This window comes from Ascaphus truei, chromosome 7 (genome assembly GCF_040206685.1).
Source record: "Ascaphus truei isolate aAscTru1 chromosome 7, aAscTru1.hap1, whole genome shotgun sequence".
NCBI classification, from domain to species: Eukaryota; Metazoa; Chordata; class Amphibia; order Anura; family Ascaphidae; genus Ascaphus; species Ascaphus truei.
Window position 1 is genome coordinate 25,111,201 of NC_134489.1, and position 18,922 is coordinate 25,130,122.

The window sequence follows — 18,922 nt, forward strand, 5'->3', positions numbered from 1 at the left end:
AAGGGACATTAACAAGGGTGCTCGGTCATTCAGGATATTGACTGAGATGCAGTTCGGCACAGGGCCTGTCCCGCACCACCGCTCCATCAATATCCCGTGTGGCCGCTCGCTTGTCAGTGCCCTATGCAGCCCCTCTGAGTCCTGCAACCGCTCCATCTTTAAATGCTCATTGACATTGGCGAGGCTGCGCAGGACTTGGGCATTTAAAGATGGCGCCACGGTCCAAGCGCGTGCGGCAAAAAGTATAGAATTTTGCACTTACCTTATTGCCACCTCTTTCAGTGTCCTGGCGACACGTTTCCATGACAATAGGTATATCGGCATCACGTTGTCATGGCAATGCGTCGCCAGGACGCTGCAGGAAGAGGGGCGACACACATTAGCCTGTAATACTTGGTAATAAGACACTAGTTTTCTTTCAGTTTGTGTACTTTGCCTACGTCACGCTGCTGGCAGTGCTGTATGTTGGGGCTGCAGTCTACGTCCCTGTCAGAAACAAACAGGAGGGGGTTGACAATAAGCCTCTGACCCCACCTGAAACACCCAAAGAGCTGAGCAGCGCAGCGGACACCGATGGACCAAGCAGCTGCCGTTAAATCCTGTACATAAAACCTGCAGGTGCCACTGGCCAGACAAGGGGTGCGGTACTTTCTCCGTCCAGCCCTTATCACAGGACACAAAGCTCTTACTTTGCTTTAAAATCGCCTTGAAATATGTGTTCGGATTCACTAATCTGATACCGGTAATCACAGTGTGATCTGGCATTGGCCGCCATTGTCTTCAATGTGGATTTATGGTACGATAACATGTATCAGAGGTTAGCGACTCTCCCTTTATAGATACCCCCTCCCCCCCCCCCCACCCCCCAAGACATTTGTAGAGCCTTCTGTCCCCAAAACAAGACACAGGGCTTCTAGGAAGGATTTATATCAAACAATGAACAAAATGTATCCACAGGTTTGATTTGTATTAAAATGCACAGATTATGGTAGACATCTTCATCTGTTTCCTGTTTCAAACAATCTAAAAGCATTTGGAAAAAAAAAATATATATATAAAGATTTTTTTTTTAGCACCTTTTGTAGTTGAGGCATTTATACACTCGGAGAAGACTTTTTAAAATCAATAACCTCAATACATTCCCAGCTGCACAGAGGCTGTGTGGTATCTATACGGTTCCTGGGAAGACAGAACACACACAGACACACACCTCTCCTGGGAGCACAGAACACACACATGGCTCCTGGGAGCACGGAATACACACAGAGCACCCGGCTCCCGGGAGCACAGAACACACGCACATACAGCACCCGGCTCCTGGGAGCACGGAATACACACAGAGCACCCGGCTCCCGGGAGCACAGAACACACGCACATACAGCACCCGGCTGCTGGGCACAATGGGACATTTGGCTGTGACCAAATCGCTACTGGTGCTCCGTTTCCATAACAACTGATCACAGGGCGCGTCACTGCGCCTCAGTGCATCTCCCACCCGGGCACCGTCGCTGCTCCGACACGCAGGGCACTTGGCGTGGCCGCCAACAGACAAAGAATGTGTCCTGGCTGCTGGTGGCCTGCGGCTGGGAGAGGCGCTCAGGACGTGACGGAGGTGCCAGGCTGGGAGAGGTGACCTGCGGCGATTCACCCTTGAGTATGTAGTTATGGTGGCAGACGGCTGGTAGCGAGTTGGTCGCGGCCAAATGTCTTTGATGGCTCCTGGGTGCACAGTACACACGCAAGACCCACCTTCTAGGAGCACAGGACACATGCAATAGTACATTACACACACACAAACTGAAATTAGGGATTCAGACTTTCACTATTAATTGAATGTGTTTTCCGGGTGGCTCCTTCGCAGTGCCAAGCATCTGTGAACCTGTGGAGTTCCTGAAAGCTCGGTGCCAGCTGCGGACTCCTTTGTGCCCTGTTCTGTGTGACATGGCAGATCTGGGAATGTGGGGGGCTACTACGGACCCACCCAGTAGTGCTTTCCTAAAGATGAATGTATCGTTTTGTTTCCTCATTAATCAAAAAGTATCTGGGTGAGAGAGTAAAAAAATCCTACAAAATATATCTGGGACGAAAAAATACTTTTGAGATTATCAGCACGTGCCACACAGCCCTTTACAGGCTAAAGATACGTCAGGCAAATGAGAACGTCACGGGCCATATTTACCCAGCAGTCTTCTGCCATGACGCCTGATTCTGGAAAACACCTTAAGGCCCATCCAAGTAAATGGGAGGTAAATTGTCTTCTAGTGCCGGAAGGTTTCTTATGAGAGAAGACTGTTTAGCAAGTATGGGCCTAAGTTTCATACATTCACTTTGCTTTTCCTATTTATTTTCCAAGCTAGCAGTTAGCTAGCAGCAAAAAATATCTTTCATCAAGCGTCTCAGTCATACAAGGAAACAGAGAAGTTTACATGAGCAATAAATGCAGTGTGTGGTGTGTGCCGGGGTAACTAAGAGTGATTAAATATTACAGATTAAAATACAGAGACTATTCCACTTTCATGATGCAAACAGACTGAGGGTGTTGAGCACACACAAACACCCAGTAGCTCTGCACCCATCATACATCTTCCCTGGAAGAGCTCTAAATGGACTCGCTCGTCCGCAGGACAGTTGGGTTCTGGAAGCCCTGTGTTCCAGTGGAGACTGAACTTTAAGTAAAAGACAGCACAGCTGGAATGAGAGGGATGGTTCAGGTCTGTGTCTGATTGTCTCTCAAATCATTTTTGGAATTGCAGCCTCTTAGAGGATGTAAAACTACTGAGTTTTAGCTTAGACCCGAAATAACTTCCAGAGTATCCATGGGATGTGGAGCCATGAAGACTGGGACGGTAAAACTGCACTTCAGGGTTGAGTAGGGAGCAGCTTTAGACACTCTTTGGTCTCTGGACACGAGGAAATCTTTAGAGGTCCATGTGCGGCCTCTGTGATGCTGAGCCCCCCTTTCTCTTCCATGTACTCCTATTTCTGGGCGGACGTCATGAAGCTGTTCTCGATACATAGGACAATGAAGTTCTTGTTGCAGCTCTGCGGACGCTGCTCCAGTAGCTTTCCACTCAGCAGAGAGGATGCCTGTCCAGTCACCGCACTCTCATCTGTGCGCCAGGTCTCGCAGTAGCTCTCGGTTACACGTCTACCTTTGGAGTCAGACCCATGCCAAACCATCTTCTGTGACCTGATGGGGTTAGATGTGCACAAGTTAAGGTGACACATTTTATGTTGACTATGTACGTACTGCAATGTAGAGAGACTGGGTGTGTAACCAGCCCCCTATGAACTGTTCACATATCTCCTCATTGTCTAATGACAGCACATGTGGATACAATTCTGAGAAAGTCCGGATGAAGGTCCTTTCTGTAGACAGAACCATCCGGTTCTAATTCCAATGATGTGTTAATAAAGCGCTAGGGTTAAATTTATTGGAATTATCTAGAGTTGATAAAATTGGAGGCCCAACATGTATATTAGATGCAAGTTGCAGGAGCCTTTCTGCTCTAGTTACTAGTGCTCGGGATAAATAGAGATTAATCATGTCTCTTGTGGGAACAGTAAGTTTCCTTTGATTGAAAAGCATTTTACTTTGTAGATAAACCTACCAGGCAGAGTCTAGAGCGACATCTCTTCCATCAAATGAGAGAATACGAGCACCGGGTCTCAGTTGAGCCTCGGAACCGGAGAACAGTGACTCCCAGCTGTCAAACATTACTTCATCCTGTGCAATTGAGATCACACAGAGGAGATGTTATGTGACCGGCAGTCATGACCAAGTGGACATCATGTCACAGGACGTTGGGTAATCATCACAATGGACACCTTATGTAATAGCACCCAGGTGACCGTGAGATGTGAATGAGTCATATGGAAAGCAGTTACGGGTCAGCAGTCATTAGTAAGTACTGAGGCAGTAAGTCAGGTAACAGGTCATGTTATTATAGTAGGTGAAGAAGAGGGGTAATCAGGTCAAGCCACTTGGGATGCCTCTAAAAGGGGTCTAAGGTAAAGGAGAATAATGATCGGGTCAAGGAGTAACAGTCATGAGCAATAGTGAGTCAAGCACACCAAAAAAATAAGAAAAAAATCAAAAAGGTAGCAAAAAAAGGTAATTTAATGACTATAAAAAGTCACGGTTGCATCCAACGTTTCGGTGCCAACATGCACCTTCATCAGGGCAGTTTTTTTGCTGCGCTTGACTCCTTTTAGCTCATTATAGTAGGTGAGAATAAGTAATGTGACAGACTCACCCTAAGATTGACAATAGGCACAGATGCTCGGTCAGCTCTGCGTACGATGCTGTATAGGTCCTGCAACCGTGAGGACAGGAATGCTCGGAATGTGCCGTGAAGTCCGGCCCTACGCGCCTGCTCAAAGCACTGGAAGTCCACGCCACGGATGGAGCGCATGCTGCCACTCAGAGGAGCGTTCAGAGCCACCAGGTGCAGCTGAGACAGCGAGAGAAACAAGTCACAAACACGCCAAAGATATCACCCAGTCACCAAACCCCTTAACACGACCATATCCTCACCGCAGCCTGGAACTCCTGGTGCGTGTGCACAGGAGAAGGAACATTTTTCTCCTGTTCAGAGTATCTGGGGTCACTTCGGGCAGGTGGCTCTGGGTAACGCGGGTCACCACGGGCCGGTGGTTCTGGGTAACGGGGTTCACTTCGGGCAGGTGGCTCTGGGTAACGGGGGTCACCACGGGCCGGTGGTTCTGGGTTACGGGGGTCACTTCGGGCTGGTGGCTCAGGGTAACGGGGGTCACCTCGAGCTGTGGGATGCACGTTCGGTTCCCGGTGTGGGGGATTATTGTTCTCCTCAGTAGACTGGAGATACCCAGAGTCTCTGTTACTGTGTGGATAGTGAATCACTGGGGGCTGCTCCACAGCGACCTCATTACCCTGCAGAGCACAGACTCCAGTTACTGACAAATCCTGGGACTGCTGTGGGAAGTCGGTACAAAGACAAACAGATGCAGAGAACTTACCAGTCCTGGCCCATTAAATGGTGTATATTCACCAAGCTGCCAAAAGACAAAACAGTGTCTCAGAAAACATACAGAGTTCAACCAAATGGACCTATAAACCCGAAACCCACGAGACACCTCCTTAGCTTTTGTAATACATTCATTTATTAGGAAGTCTCGACCGTACCCAGATAGTACAATGCTTCCATCTGACTCATTATACATACCACTACTAATCCAGATAATACGTTTCCTCCCCCCAACCTAGATATGACGAACACAAGTGCAGATAATATGATGTCCGGCAATCCAGATAACATGCTCACTCCCCCAATCCAAATGATACAATGTGGATCAGTTATGAAAATCTCCCGGCTACAAAACCAGGGGGAAAACTTGGGCAAAAACGCAGCTCCAGATTTATCAATCAAGAAAATCCTATTGGTTTAAATGATAACATGGTTTTCTAAATGAAACTGGTGGTTACTTTGCTCCAGTTTTACATCTGGGAGAATTCCCTCCCCAATCCTAATTCCTCCCCAATCCAGAAAACATGTTGCCACTCCTACTGTGATAACATGTTACCTCCCCTCAAAACTAGATAACAAACGCGCCCCCCCCCTCCAATCCAGATAATGTATCCAATCTAAAAAACACAATGTCTCCACAATGCAGAAAATATGGTCTGTATAACACTGGTTCCCTCTTTATTCTCAGTATAATTGAATAACTCATGCCCACCAGTCCATAACAGAGCGCTTCTGGTCCTGACAAGGGCAATACTCACGAGAATTTTCCTGAATCCGTCTCTCACGCGCACGTACAGCTCCGACCTCTCCAGCACCAAAATGATCACCCCTTCCTGCAGCCTCTGGGCCAAACTCAGCATAGTCTGATAAGTCTGCAGCACCGTCACCTGAGCAGGAGAGAGGCGCGTGCCCAAAGGTTAGCATGTGACACGTGTACATTACAAAGAGGTGGGCATCTAACACGTCAGCATCTCACGCGTGCCTTGGGGAGGTCAGCACGTCCCACACGTGCATGGAAAATGGTGACACAGGGCCGAGGTCAGTATTTCGTGTGTGCATGGTGTTAGGTTTACCACAGAGTCACTGTTTGTGCCTCTTGGACAGGAGGACTCACAGGTGTGTTTTAACATAAGATATGGTCAGAAAGGGGGCTCATGGGGTTAGGGCTGAATTCAGGGGTATGATCAGTGGAAACCTCTTCCTTCCCTATATAAATCTCCTTGCTGCTCCTGTGTTCTCCCCACCAGCACTTCAGCTTCTCCCCACCAAAAAGTCCACACTATTTACTAATCCAAGGTCTAATCTTGATAATAAGAGATTTAAACCAATAATAATAAGAGGACATTTCAGGGCTTGGGAAGCAGAACCTTGGGGAACTACAAGTTGATCCATCATGTCACTATTTCAGTCCTTTAAACCCTTTCTATTCAACCACTTTTCTCACCACAGAAGAGCCTCCTGATGCTCCTGGTGGTCCCGGGGGTCCGGGCGGACCTGGAATGCTGATGGCTGCAAAGTACAAAGGGGTTATAATTGTTGTTATTTTTATTGTTAATATTACAATGTATTGTTATTATAGTTACTCATTCCTATTGTTAATATTTTTAGCATTCTTATTCCTAGAATTATTAATATTCCCATTAATATTATTCCTATAATTATTATTTTTACTGTCGTTGTTATGTTTGCTATTATTCATGTTATTAATATTTTGTATTATTATTAGTTTTATAATTGTTATAGTTGTGTAATGGAATTGCCATGAATTTAGCAGTCCCGATACTCACTCTGTCTGTGGGGTCCAGGAAATGATGGGGGTCCAGGAGGACCTGGAGGGCCGGGGGGTCCTTGTCTTCCCTCATATCCAGCCCCAGGAGGCCCTTGAGGGCCAGGTGGACCTGGAGGTCCTGCAATGCTCTCTCCTTTAGAACCCTGAGAATGCAGACATCACAGAGTATTATTTTTATATATGCACATACATGAATGTGAGTGCATGTGCGAGTATGTGTACTAGTGAGTATGCAGTGAATGTGTGTAAATGTAGGCTACATACCCCTGATGTTCATGTTGTGTCCTTACCGGCAGTCCTGGATATCCAGGGTTTCCGGAGGGTCCTGGGATTCCTTGTCCATAGAATCCACCCGAGGACTCCCCCTTCTCTCCTTTCTGTCCATGGTCTCCTCTCTCTCCCTGTGTGGACAAAAAAAACCCTGAATATATGAAGTGGAGTGCTCACCAGAGGGTACCTGTTCTGAACACTCACTAGGTGGCACGTGCTCTGAGTACCCACTGGAGGAACCTGCGGAGGACTCAACAGAGCCCCTTTCCTCTGCCTCTCACACACTTCCATTTCACACCTCAACACCATCACATTGTTTCAATTCCTCCCATCACTCTTCATCTCCTCCCACCAATCTGCATCCCTCATGATGTTACCCTGATCCCCTCAACTGGTTCGACCAAACCCTCATTCTGTACTCCCATTCCATGATGCGTCACGTGGCCCGATACCCTGTCTTCTGTACCTCTGTGAGGCCTAACACTTACCCGCAAGCTGGTGGTGAATTGGCTCAGGTCGTACGGGAAGGTTCCTATGGATAGAGAAAATGTGAGCCCCAAGGCCATATACACACTGTATCCTGCATTGTAAGCCCCCAATCACAGAGCCAGCACCATCACCCCTTCCAATCACCTAGTCCAGCAGCATCAATGCCCCCAAACCAAACAAAGCCCAGCACTGTCACCCTCCCCATCACAGCCCAGTATTGTCACCCCCAATCACTGCCCTTCACAACATCACACTTCTAATCATATCCGAGCACCATCATTCTGCCCATCACTAAGGTCAGCACCACACACCCCAAATTCCTGAACCCAGCATGATTATCCCCCCATCACTGAGCCAAGCACAGTCATCCCCCCATCACTGAGCCAAGCACAGTCACTTCCCCAGTCACTAAACCCAGCACCGATCCACCAATTCACTGATCTAAGCAGCATCAACCCACCCACACAATTTAAATGAGCCAAACACCAAACCACCCTCCACCTATTACGGAATCCAGAATAAGACCTGCACCATTACTGCAATCAGCTGGAAACAGTCCCACACCATTCCCCCTCCCCAACTGTTCATCGAGCAGACAAACATCCCCCACTCGCCTACCCTGGTCGTTGTTGTGGTCAGTCTTTACCTGGGGGACCGGCTGGGCCAATTTCTCCTTTATCACCTTTTGATCCAGAAATCCCTTTATCACCCTTCTGACCTGAGGGAGCAAAAGCAAGAGAGTTGAGTGAAGGGAGCAGACAGTGTACAGAGTGAGAGGGAGAGCAAGTAGGGAGAGAGAGAGTGTGAAGGAAACACGGAGTGTACAGAGGAAAAGAGAAAGTGAGAAGATAGCAGAAAGTGTATGAAAGGAGAAAGAGAGTGTGAAGGAAACACGGAGTGTACAAAGGAAAAGAGAGAGTGAGAAGATAGCAGAAAGTGTATGAAAGGAGAAAGAGAGTGTGAAGGAAACACAGAGTGTACAAAGGAAAAGAGAGAGTGAGAAGATAGCAGAAAGCTTATGAAAGGAGAGAGAGAGTGAGAAGGGAGCAGAGAGTGTACAGAGGAAGAGAGTGACGAGGCAGCAGAGATTGTATGGAGGGAGAGTGAGAAAGGGACGGACACTGTGTAGAAGAAATAAGAGAGCTCTCCCCTTAACCTCTCTATATGCCCCCATGCGTTCCTTGCTCAGTTCAGTTTATCTGCAGCTCTGACCTCTTTCTCTACAATCCCTGACTGCCCCTGATCTACTCACCTGGATATCCCTGGGGACCTGGGGCACTTGACTCCCCAAACACCTAAAAGGCACAAAACAATTACTGACGTTACTCCTGTACATATACACGTGTACAATATCTATATGTACAATATACTGATGCAGCCACCAGTATTAGAACACTTACCTGAGAAATTCCTGGGAGATTCTGGGGCAGCCTCACAGTAAATGCCTCAACATTTCTGTGAGATTCTTAATGGCCCATCGGATTCACACAGCAGGGGGTCCCTGCAGTCCCATTGAGTTTGCAAGGACCCCCTGCTGTGTTAATCCTATGGGCCATTAAGAATTTTACAGAAATGTTGAGACATTTACTGTGAGACTGCCCCAGAATCTCCCCAGGCAGAGTTCTAATACTCGTTGCTGCATCTGTACATATACACAGAATGTATATACGTGTGGTTATATGTGTGTGGTTATGTGTGTGTGTGTACACAATCAAAAATGAACAGACAATACCGTTCAGTTGCTAATAAAATGCTTTTATTTGTGCGAGCTTTTGAGATACACTGATCTCTTCTTCCGGCGATGTTACATTGAATAAAGCAGGCAAGGGGTTTACTCAAAAACAGTGTCTCTTGGAATGTGACTAGAGCGCATCCCTCCCCCTTGTGTAGTGTGCGATTTATGACTTGAGGTGTTAAATAGTCCCTGAATGTGAGGGATGTAAGAGTGTGTGTGTATATGTAAGTATGTAAATATGTAAATATAAATAATTAAAGCGCGCACAGTGTATATATATATATATATATATATATATATATATATATATATATATATATCTATATATATATATATATATATATATATATATATACATATACATATACACACACACACGTTTTAGATATATATATATATACACACATACACTGTGCAATATCTATTTGTATAAATACACACAAGCTGTACATATCTATTTGTATAAATACACACAAGCTGTACATATCTATTTGTATAAATACACACAAGCTGTACATATCTATTTGTATACATATACAAAAGAAGAAAATGCACACAGCGCGCACCAGGGCACAGCGCGCACTAGTGCATATGTGTACTGAGGTGGGGTTGGATACCCTCAGTCACTTTTTGTTTTAATAAATATTTTGACTTTATTTTAATCCCTGGTGCGCACTGTGTGCATTTTCTTCTTGTCATCTCAAGGTGTCCCCCGTTCTAGGGGTCACCTTGCTTTAGGAGTTAGTTGGGGAGATGCTCCACACACATGCTGCAAGGGGATTGGTGCTTCCAGCAAACTGTACATCTGCAGCACGAGCGCTGAATTTCTTATTTCTCTGTATACATATACACACTCACTATATATATATATATATATATATATATATATATATATATATATATATATATATATATATATATATATATATATATACACACATACATATATACACGCACACGCATAGAAAGGGGAATTTTAAGTGCACAAATCAAATAAACTGGATATAATTCAATAACAACATTCAAGGTGATCCTTATTTTCTATTGTTGCTCGTGATCCGAGGCCCCACACAGGATCCTCGTGGAAGGAAACTAGAGGTGACAAATGACCTGAGCACAACCAGAAAATAGGAACAAATAGTGTTAAAGAACAGAAGTGCTAAAAAGTGTCATATCCTAGCAGTGAAATCTCAATTAGTGGAACACAACACTCCTATGATCCGTGTGGGGTGAGCAGGTAAGTCGCACTTTAATCACAGAATCATCTTCATAACAAGACTCTTTGACTCAAAGTTTCAAGACAGAGCATAGTGAAGTACTGCTTGAATAGTTACTTTGCAAATGAAGTCACCCCCCTGAGAAAGCTAACAATAGTGAAACGCGTAGGGTTAATTGTTGGACATCCTACGGATTTCTGAGAGTACAGAGCATAGTGAAGTACTGCTTGAATATTTACTTTGCAAATGATAGAAAGCCACTTAAAATTTGGCAGAAGCTAATAACATGTTGGGACACATCCCGGCACAAGGGGAATATATTATGAGCCGCGCCTCAGCTGTTAGATTTTTCCCCGCTTCACGGTCCTCGAGCGCTTACCGCCTCGTCTGTTCAGCATGACGTCAGGGAGTCGGGTAACGCCTACACCTGCGCACTGCGCCAGCGATGTCCTCAGCAGTAGGTTCTGTGCTCTCAGAGATCCGTAGCATGTCCAAAAATTAACCCTATGCTTTTCACTATTGTTAACATCCTCAGGGGTGATCACTTCATTTGCAAAGTAAATATTCAAGCAGCACTTCACTATGTTGTGTCTCAAAACTTTATTCACAGAATCAACTTAGTTAGAAGACTGACTCAAAGTGTCACTTACAGTACCTGCTCACCACTCACGAATCATAGGCGTGTTATGTTACACTATTTGAGATTTTATTGCTAGATATGACACTGATTATCTTTAAATTTGCTCCATTAGAAAGTATTTTAACACAATTTTGTTTTCTATATTCTGGTTGAGCTCAGGTCATCTGTGTGTGTGTGTGTGTGTGTGTGTGTGTGTGTGTGTGTGTGTGTGTGTGTGTGTGTGTGTGTGTGTGTGTGTGTGTGTATATATATATATATATATATATACATATATACATACACACACACACACACACACTATATGGGCAACGTCTGTATGCACACATTTATAGAAAGTCAGTATTTGTGTATGTATGCCTGGACTGTCTATGCATACATATGAGAATATATATGATTGTGTTTACTTACAACGTTGCCCGGAGGTCCAGGGGGGCCAGGAGGACCTGGAGACCCCTAAAGAAAAAGAAAACATAGTAAACAAACCTTCCACTGGCTCGAGTAACTGTGGCTGGTGTTGCAGGGATATCATAACCAGCACAATTCATATCTGTTCAATGCGTCCTCCGACAGATCATTCTGCAGAAACTAGCAGACTCCCGTCACCACCAAGTGACACCAATATAACTGCACTCTCCAAAGAAATTGATACGGTCTGGTACACTGTATCATCCCCTTACACACTACACTGATCTCTTGATAGTCAGATAAAGCCCAACTTGCAGGCAACTATCCAGAAAGTAGTGCAATACATCTGCTTCCAAGGTAATTATCTTTGAATTAAAGTGTATTTAATTGATAATAATAATAACAGTAATAACAACAACAGTGCTGACAGAGAGGGGAATCCCTGGGGCCACTGATGTGAAATGTAAATGATTTGAAGTATCCCCATGTAAATAATGTCTGTCACCTACACCACATACTCAATACATAAGCCATCTCTGTCTAAGGGCTCGTTCAGGCTGAAAGGGAGTGCGCATGCGCGATCAAACACATTGCAACAATGTGTTTGACCAGCGCGTGTGTACCCGTGAGCGCACGGCGCTCAGCTGCTTGGCAAGACAAATCAATTTAATTTGGCCGCTCGCTGGCGCGTCACGTGAGCGGTTCGCCAAATGAGCTCCGTGACATCATAGTCGCTCCCCCAAACACGCCCCTCCCACGTGCGCAACTAGTTGGCCAGGAATCGCCTGGGCAACCTGAGCGACTGACATCACGGTGCTCGAGCGCCAGCGCACTCGGTTGCACCCTGGCCGCGGCCTTAGGCTGTGTCCATGGTGCCTGCCCGCACGCGCTCTGTGTCACGCTCGCCTGTAGCTTGAGCGATACATGGTCTGTTGGATTGCGCGACGGGTGGCATGCCGGGAGGCGTTCTGACGTCACGTGAGCGGTTCGCCCTCATTGGCTGAACCGCGCATGAGACCTGGCCGTCGTGCGGCAAAATCAAATTATTTGATTCCTGCCGCGTGCGGCGTCACACTCTTGTGCGCGCGGTCTATGGCCACGCGCACTGCCTTACGTCATTTTGGTCATGCTTACCAGGCCTTACGCTCTCCATCATTTGCTCACAGTACATACTCTCTTGCGTTGCCTTTACTCCACTCATTTTTCGCTTCGCTCTCCATACTGGTGTAACATTGAAGTGTATATGTCTAGTGTATCATTTCATAGTCTCTCAGTTTCGAGGGTGCAGAACTCACCCTAACGCCAAACCCACTGCTAGGATCAGAAGGTTCTCCCTTATCTCCTTTCAATCCATTCATGCCAGGACGGCCCTATTGGAGAAAGTGTGATGAGAGAGAGAGAGAGGTGGAGGGAGAGATAAATACAGGGGAAGGAGAGAGACTGGGTGTCCAGAAGTATTGAAAGAAGAGAGCTAATGGGAGGGGAAGTGGAGATAAAGGTTGTGTACAAGAACGACAGAGGAGTGAGAGAGGACGGATAAAGACGTGAAAGAGGGAGGAGTGGAAGAGTACATTGGGAGAGAGAAAAGGGAGGAATGTCAGAATTCAATGTGAGAGAGGAGTTTAGGATAGGAGTGAGAGAGAGGAGTTTGGGAAAGAAGTTTGGGGTAGGGGTGAGATAGAGGAGTTTGGGATAAGAGAGAGAGAGAGAGGAGTTTAGGATAGGAGTGAGAGAGAGGAGTTTGGGATAGAAGTGTGAGAGAGGAGCGAGATAGAGGAGTTTGGGCTATGAGTGTGAGATAGGAGTGAGGTAGAGGAGTTTGGGATAGGAGTGAAATAGAGGAGTTTGGGATAAGAGAGAGAGGAGTTTAGGATAGGAGTGAGAGAGAGGAGTTTGGGATAGGAGTGAAATAGAGGAGTTTGGGATAGAAGTGTGAGGTAGAGGAGTTTGGGATAGGAGTGAGAGAGAGGAGTTTGAGATAGTAGTGAGATAGAGGAGTTTGGATAGGAGTGTGGGAGAGGAGTGAGATAGAGGAGTTTGGGAAAGAAGTGTGAGATAGGAGTGAGGTAGAGGAGTTTGGGATAGGAGTGAGAGAGAGAAGTTTGGGATAGTAGTGAGATAGAGGAGTTTGGATAGGAGTGTGGGAGAGGAGTGAGATAGAGGAGTTTGGATAGGAGTGTGGGAGAGGAGTGAGATAAAGGAGTTTGGGATAGTAGTGAGATAGAGGAGTTTGGGATAGGAGTGTGAGAGAGGAGTTTGGGATAGGAGTGAAATAGAGGAGTTTGGGAAAGAAGTGTGAGATAGGAGTGAGGTAGAGGAGTTTGGGATAGGAGTGAGAGAGAGAAGTTTGGGATAGTAGTGAGATAGAGGAGTTTGGATAGGAGTGTGGGAGAGGAGTGAGATAGAGGAGTTTGGATAGGAGTGTGGGAGAGGAGTGAGATAAAGGAGTTTGGGATAGTAGTGAGATTCAGTAGAGGAGTTTGGGATAGGAGTGAGATAGAGGAGTTTGGGATAGGAGTGTGAGAGAGGAGTTTGGGTTAGGAGTGTGAGAGAGGAGTGAGATAGAGAAGTTTGAGATAGTAGTGAGATATAGTAGAGGAGTTTGGGATAGGAGTGAGATAGAGGAGTTTGGGATAGGAGTGTGAGAGAGGAGTTTGGGATAGGAGTGAAATAGAGGAGTTTGGGAAAGAAGTGTGAGATAGGAGTGAGGTAGAGGAGTTTGGGATAGGAGTGAGAGAGAGAAGTTTGGGATAGTAGTGAGATAGAGGAGTTTGGATAGGAGTGTGGGAGAGGAGTGAGATAGAGGAGTTTGGATAGGAGTGTGGGAGAGGAGTGAGATAAAGGAGTTTGGGATAGTAGTGAGATTCAGTAGAGGAGTTTGGGATAGGAGTGAGATAGAGGAGTTTGGGATAGGAGTGTGAGAGAGGAGTTTGGGTTAGGAGTGTGAGAGAGGAGTGAGATAGAGAAGTTTGAGATAGTAGTGAGATAGAGGAGTTTGGGATAGGAGTGAAATAGAGGAGTTTGGGATAGAAGTGTGAGGTAGAGGAGTTTGGGATAGGAGTGAGAGAGAGGAGTTTGAGATAGTAGTGAGATAGAGGAGTTTGGATAGGAGTGTGGGAGAGGAGTGAGATAGAGGAGTTTGGGATAGTAGTGAGATATAGTACAGGAGTTTGGGATAGGAGTGAGATAGAGGAGTTTGGGATAGGAGTGTGAGAGAGGAGTTTGGGATAGGAGTGAAATAGAGGAGTTTGGGAAAGAAGTGTGAGATAGGAGTGAGGTAGAGGAGTTTGGGATAGGAGTGAGAGATAGAAGTTTGGGATAGTAGTGAGATAGAGGAGTTTGGATAGGAGTGTGGGAGAGGAGTGAGATAGAGGAGTTTGGATAGGAGTGTGGGAGAGGAGTGAGATAGAGGAGTTTGGATAGGAGTGTGGGAGAGGAGTGAGATAAAGGAGTTTGGGATAGTAGTGAGATTCAGTAGAGGAGTTTGGGATAGGAGTGAGATAGAGGAGTTTGGGATAGGAGTGTGAGAGAGGAGTTTGGGTTAGGAGTGTGAGAGAGGAGTGAGATAGAGAAGTTTGAGATAGTAGTGAGATAGAGGAGTTTGGGATAGAGGAGTTTGGGATAGTAGTGAGATAGAGGAGTTTTGGATAGAGGAGTTTGGGATAGGAGTATGAGATAGAGAAGTTTGGGATAGGAGTGTGAGATAGAGAAGTTTGGGATAGGAGTGTGAGAGAGGAGTGAGATAGAGAAGTTTGGGATAGTAGTGAGATACAGTAGAGGAGTTTGGGATAGGAGTGAGATAGAGGAGTTTAGGATAGGGGTATGAGAGAGGAGTGAGATAGAGAAGTTTGGGATAGTAGTGAGATACAGTAGATGAGTTTGGGATAGGAGTGAGATAGAGGAGTTTGGGATAGGAGTGTGAGAGAGGAGTGAGATAGAGGAGTTTGGGATAGTAGTGAGATACAGTAGAGGCGTTTGGGATAGGAGTGAGATAGAGGAGTTTGGGATAGGAGTGTGAGAGAGGAGTGAGATAGAGAAGTTTGGGATAGTAGTGAGATAGAGGAGTTTGGGATAGAGGAGTTTGGGATAGAGGAGTTTGGGATATGAGTGTTAGATAGAGAAGTTTGGGATAGTAGTGAGATAGAGGAGTTTGGGATAGAGGAGTTTGGGATAGAGGAGTTTTGGGATATGAGTGAGATAGAGGAGTTTGGGATAGGAGTGAGATAGAGGAGTTTGGGATAGGAGTGAGATAGAGGAGTTTGGGATAGGAGTGAGATAGAGGAGTTTGGGATAGGAGTGAGATAGAGGAGTTTGGGATAGGAGTGTGAGATAGAGGAGTTTGGGATAGGAGTGTGAGATAGAGGAGTTTGGGATAGGAGTGTGAGATAGAGAAGTTTGGGATAGGAGTGTGAGATAGAGGAGTTTGGGATAGGAGTGTGAGATAGAGGAGTTTGGGATAGAGGAGTTTGGGATATAGGAGTTTGGGATAGAGGAGTTTGGGATAGAGGAGTTTGGGATAGGAGTGTGAGATAGAGAATTTTGGGATAGGCGTGTGAGATAGAGGAGTTTGGGATAGGAGTGTGAGATAGAGGAGTTTGGGATAGGAGTGTGAGATAGAGAATTTTGGGATAGGAGTGTGAGATAGAGAAGTTTGGGATAGGAGTGTGAGATAGAGGAGTTTGGGATAGGAGTGTGAGATAGAGGAGTTTGGGATAGGAGTGTGAGATAGAGAAGTTTGGGATAGGAGTGTGAGATAGAGGAGTTTGCGATAGGAGTGTGAGATAGAGAAGTTTGGGATAGGAGTGTGAGATAGAGGAGTTTGGGATAGGAGTGTGAGAGAGGACGGAGGAAGAAGTGAGAGGAATGTGATGGGCCTAAAGGCCTTAGGAGACTGTACTCACAGGTCGCCCTGGGAACCCAATCTCTCCTTTCTGTCCGAGACGTCCGGTTGGTCCCTGGAAGAGCAAGAATGAGGAAACCTCAGCATCTGAGTCACAAACACGAATCCCCCGTGGTATACACATTTTGTACCATGAAAACTGCATATATACACCTCGTATGCAGCATACCTCCTATGGTGCACCTGTACACTGCACATATAGGAAAAAGAGAAACACAAGAGCGCACCAAGATCAGAGATATAAAGTGTATTACCAACAAGATAAGATGGCAACCACTTACATGAATAAAAACTTTAATATTCCCCGATCTCGACGGTAACTTCTATGGTGGGGCATCACATGAGGTGTGCAGGGGCAGTATCAGTCCTCAGAAATCAGTCCCGCGCGCTGGGGCTGTCTCCGTAGCGCTGTCAGACCTCCACGAGTGTAAGTATATGGGCCAGCAACACAAGTCGCGACGCGTTTCGTATACCAAAGTATACTTCATCGCCTGATGAAGTATACTTTGGTATACGAAACGCGTCGCGACTTGTGTTGCTGGCCCATATACTTTTGACAGCCAGTATACACACAAGTGTATCTATTCCGACCACGATTACGATAACCCAAACGGACAGGCATCCCAAGGACAGCTGCAGAGGGCTTCTTTTCCTGCGCATGCGCGCTACGCTTTCAGCCACCCTTACACTCGTGGAGGTCTGACAGCGCTACGGAGACAGCCCCAGCACGCGGGACTGATTTCTGAGGACTGATACTGCCCCTGCACACCTCATGTGATGCCCCACCATAGAAGTTATCGTCGAGATCGGGGAATATTAAAGTTTTTATTCATGTAAGTGGTTGCTATCTTATCTTGTTGGTAATACACTTTATATCTCTTATCTTGGTGCGCTCTTGTGTTTCTCTTTTTTCTTGGTCATTTGGAATCACCGTCGGAGTTCTCCGTTGGGATCCACTTTGGAGGTGGGGGAAAACGCCTCGAATCGCAGGAGCAGCAAATGAACAGAGAGGAATCAGCATTCCACACCCGTAAAGAGCCAGAGCGCGGACTGAACTATTTCTTTTCACACTGCACATATACCTCATATACTGCACACATACACCCTGTGTACGGCACACCACATACACTGCACACACATATTCAGGACTCTGCACTCACCTCGGGTCCCACGGGGCCTCCCGGTCCTGCTTCCCCCTGATATAAAGAAACAGAAAAGGTTACCAACTACAGCAGCTGACACCACAAGCCCCAGAGCAGAGAGGGGTATAAAGGACGTGGGTACTAAGTCCAGGGCCGTCTTAACGTATGGGCATGCTGGGCAGTTGCCCGGTGGCCCCACAGCATAGGGGGGTCCCACGCGCCCGGCCCATGCGTGCCCACCAATGCTCTTCCCCCGCCCGGCACCCTGGCTCCGCTCGCTCTCCCCCCGCCCGGCACCACGGCTCGCTCTCCCCCCGCCCGGCACCACGGCTCCGCTCGCTCTCCCCCTGCCCGGAAGTGGAACCCCTGCTCCACTTGCTCTCCCCCCGCCCGGCACCACGGCTCGCTCTCCCCCCGCCCGGCACCACGGCTCGCTCTCCCCCCGCCCGACACCACGGCTCCGCTCGCTCTCCCCCTGCCCGGAAGTGGAACCCCTGCTCCACTTGCTCTCCCCCCGCCCGGCACCCCGGCTCCGCTCGCTCTCCCCCTGCCCTGAAGTGGAACCCCGGCTCCGCTCGCTCTCCGCCCGCCCGGCACCCCGGCTCGCTTCACAACCGCTCGCAGCCTAGAAGTGCAGCACTTCCGGTGCCTGCTGCTGCTAGTGAGCGCGTGGGAGGCTGGGAGTGGCCGTGTAGGCCGGGCCCCGTGCACTGCTCTGCCCGGGGGCCCCTAATGTTGTTAAGATGGCCCTGACTAAGTCTCTTACCGCTATGATGCATCTTAATCTGATTAGCAATAGGTGGGAGAGGGCCCAGTACAGAGGTGTGTAATAAAGAGCAGTGTTACACAGGAGGAGGGTTGTGATGCCGAGACGGGGTACATACTGATTTTTACTTTAAAAAAAAACTATGATTTTTTTTCGGCGTCTCCTTGAAAATATGACCTCATCCCTATACAAGAAAACTGAAGGTTTAGAAATCTACATGAAATAAGCTTTCAAATGGTGGCCAATATGGGCGTGTAATATGAGGGAGGTATACCAAAGGGGGCTGAGGCAGGGAAGGATAATACAGTGTCGGAGTAGTGCAAGGTGTGAAATATAGGGGGTGGTAATGCAGGAGTGTGTGCCCCCCCCCCACCCCACAGATATAGTTTCTTGTGTGTGGGAAACATGGTTTAATACAGGGGATCTGTCCCCACCACCCACCCTGAATCTCTTACAGTAATGGAGGGGCCAGGGGGAATAACCCACCCCCTATGTGCCACTGTGAAACCTTCCCTCCCATAATATAGGTATACCTGTAATGAGGACCCCCCCTTCCCTTCCAC

The 18,922-nt window shown here is 47.0% G+C and overlaps 1 protein-coding gene across 3 annotated transcripts in view; it reads right to left on the reverse strand.

The window, feature by feature from the left end:
- Positions 1-911: 911 nt before the first annotated feature.
- The window catches only part of COL18A1 (collagen type XVIII alpha 1 chain), a 137,729-nt gene continuing 119,718 nt past the window's right edge, over positions 912-18,922 (reverse strand). For all 3 annotated transcript variants that reach the window (XM_075607421.1, XM_075607418.1, XM_075607419.1), the window contains 16 exons: positions 17,612-17,647; positions 16,453-16,506; positions 12,847-12,921; positions 11,555-11,599; positions 8,807-8,849; positions 8,201-8,272; positions 7,554-7,597; positions 7,086-7,196; positions 6,794-6,938; positions 6,451-6,515; positions 5,765-5,893; positions 4,999-5,034; positions 4,538-4,912; positions 4,257-4,454; positions 3,612-3,727; positions 912-3,190 (listed from right to left, as the gene is read on the reverse strand). In XM_075607421.1, coding sequence (XP_075463536.1) covers positions 2,977-3,190; positions 3,612-3,727; positions 4,257-4,454; positions 4,538-4,912; positions 4,999-5,034; positions 5,765-5,893; positions 6,451-6,515; positions 6,794-6,938; positions 7,086-7,196; positions 7,554-7,597; positions 8,201-8,272; positions 8,807-8,849; positions 11,555-11,599; positions 12,847-12,921; positions 16,453-16,506; positions 17,612-17,647 — 1,758 coding nt within the window. In that variant the 3' untranslated portion in view covers positions 912-2,976. The remainder of the gene's footprint in view (positions 3,191-3,611; positions 3,728-4,256; positions 4,455-4,537; positions 4,913-4,998; positions 5,035-5,764; positions 5,894-6,450; positions 6,516-6,793; positions 6,939-7,085; positions 7,197-7,553; positions 7,598-8,200; positions 8,273-8,806; positions 8,850-11,554; positions 11,600-12,846; positions 12,922-16,452; positions 16,507-17,611; positions 17,648-18,922) is intronic.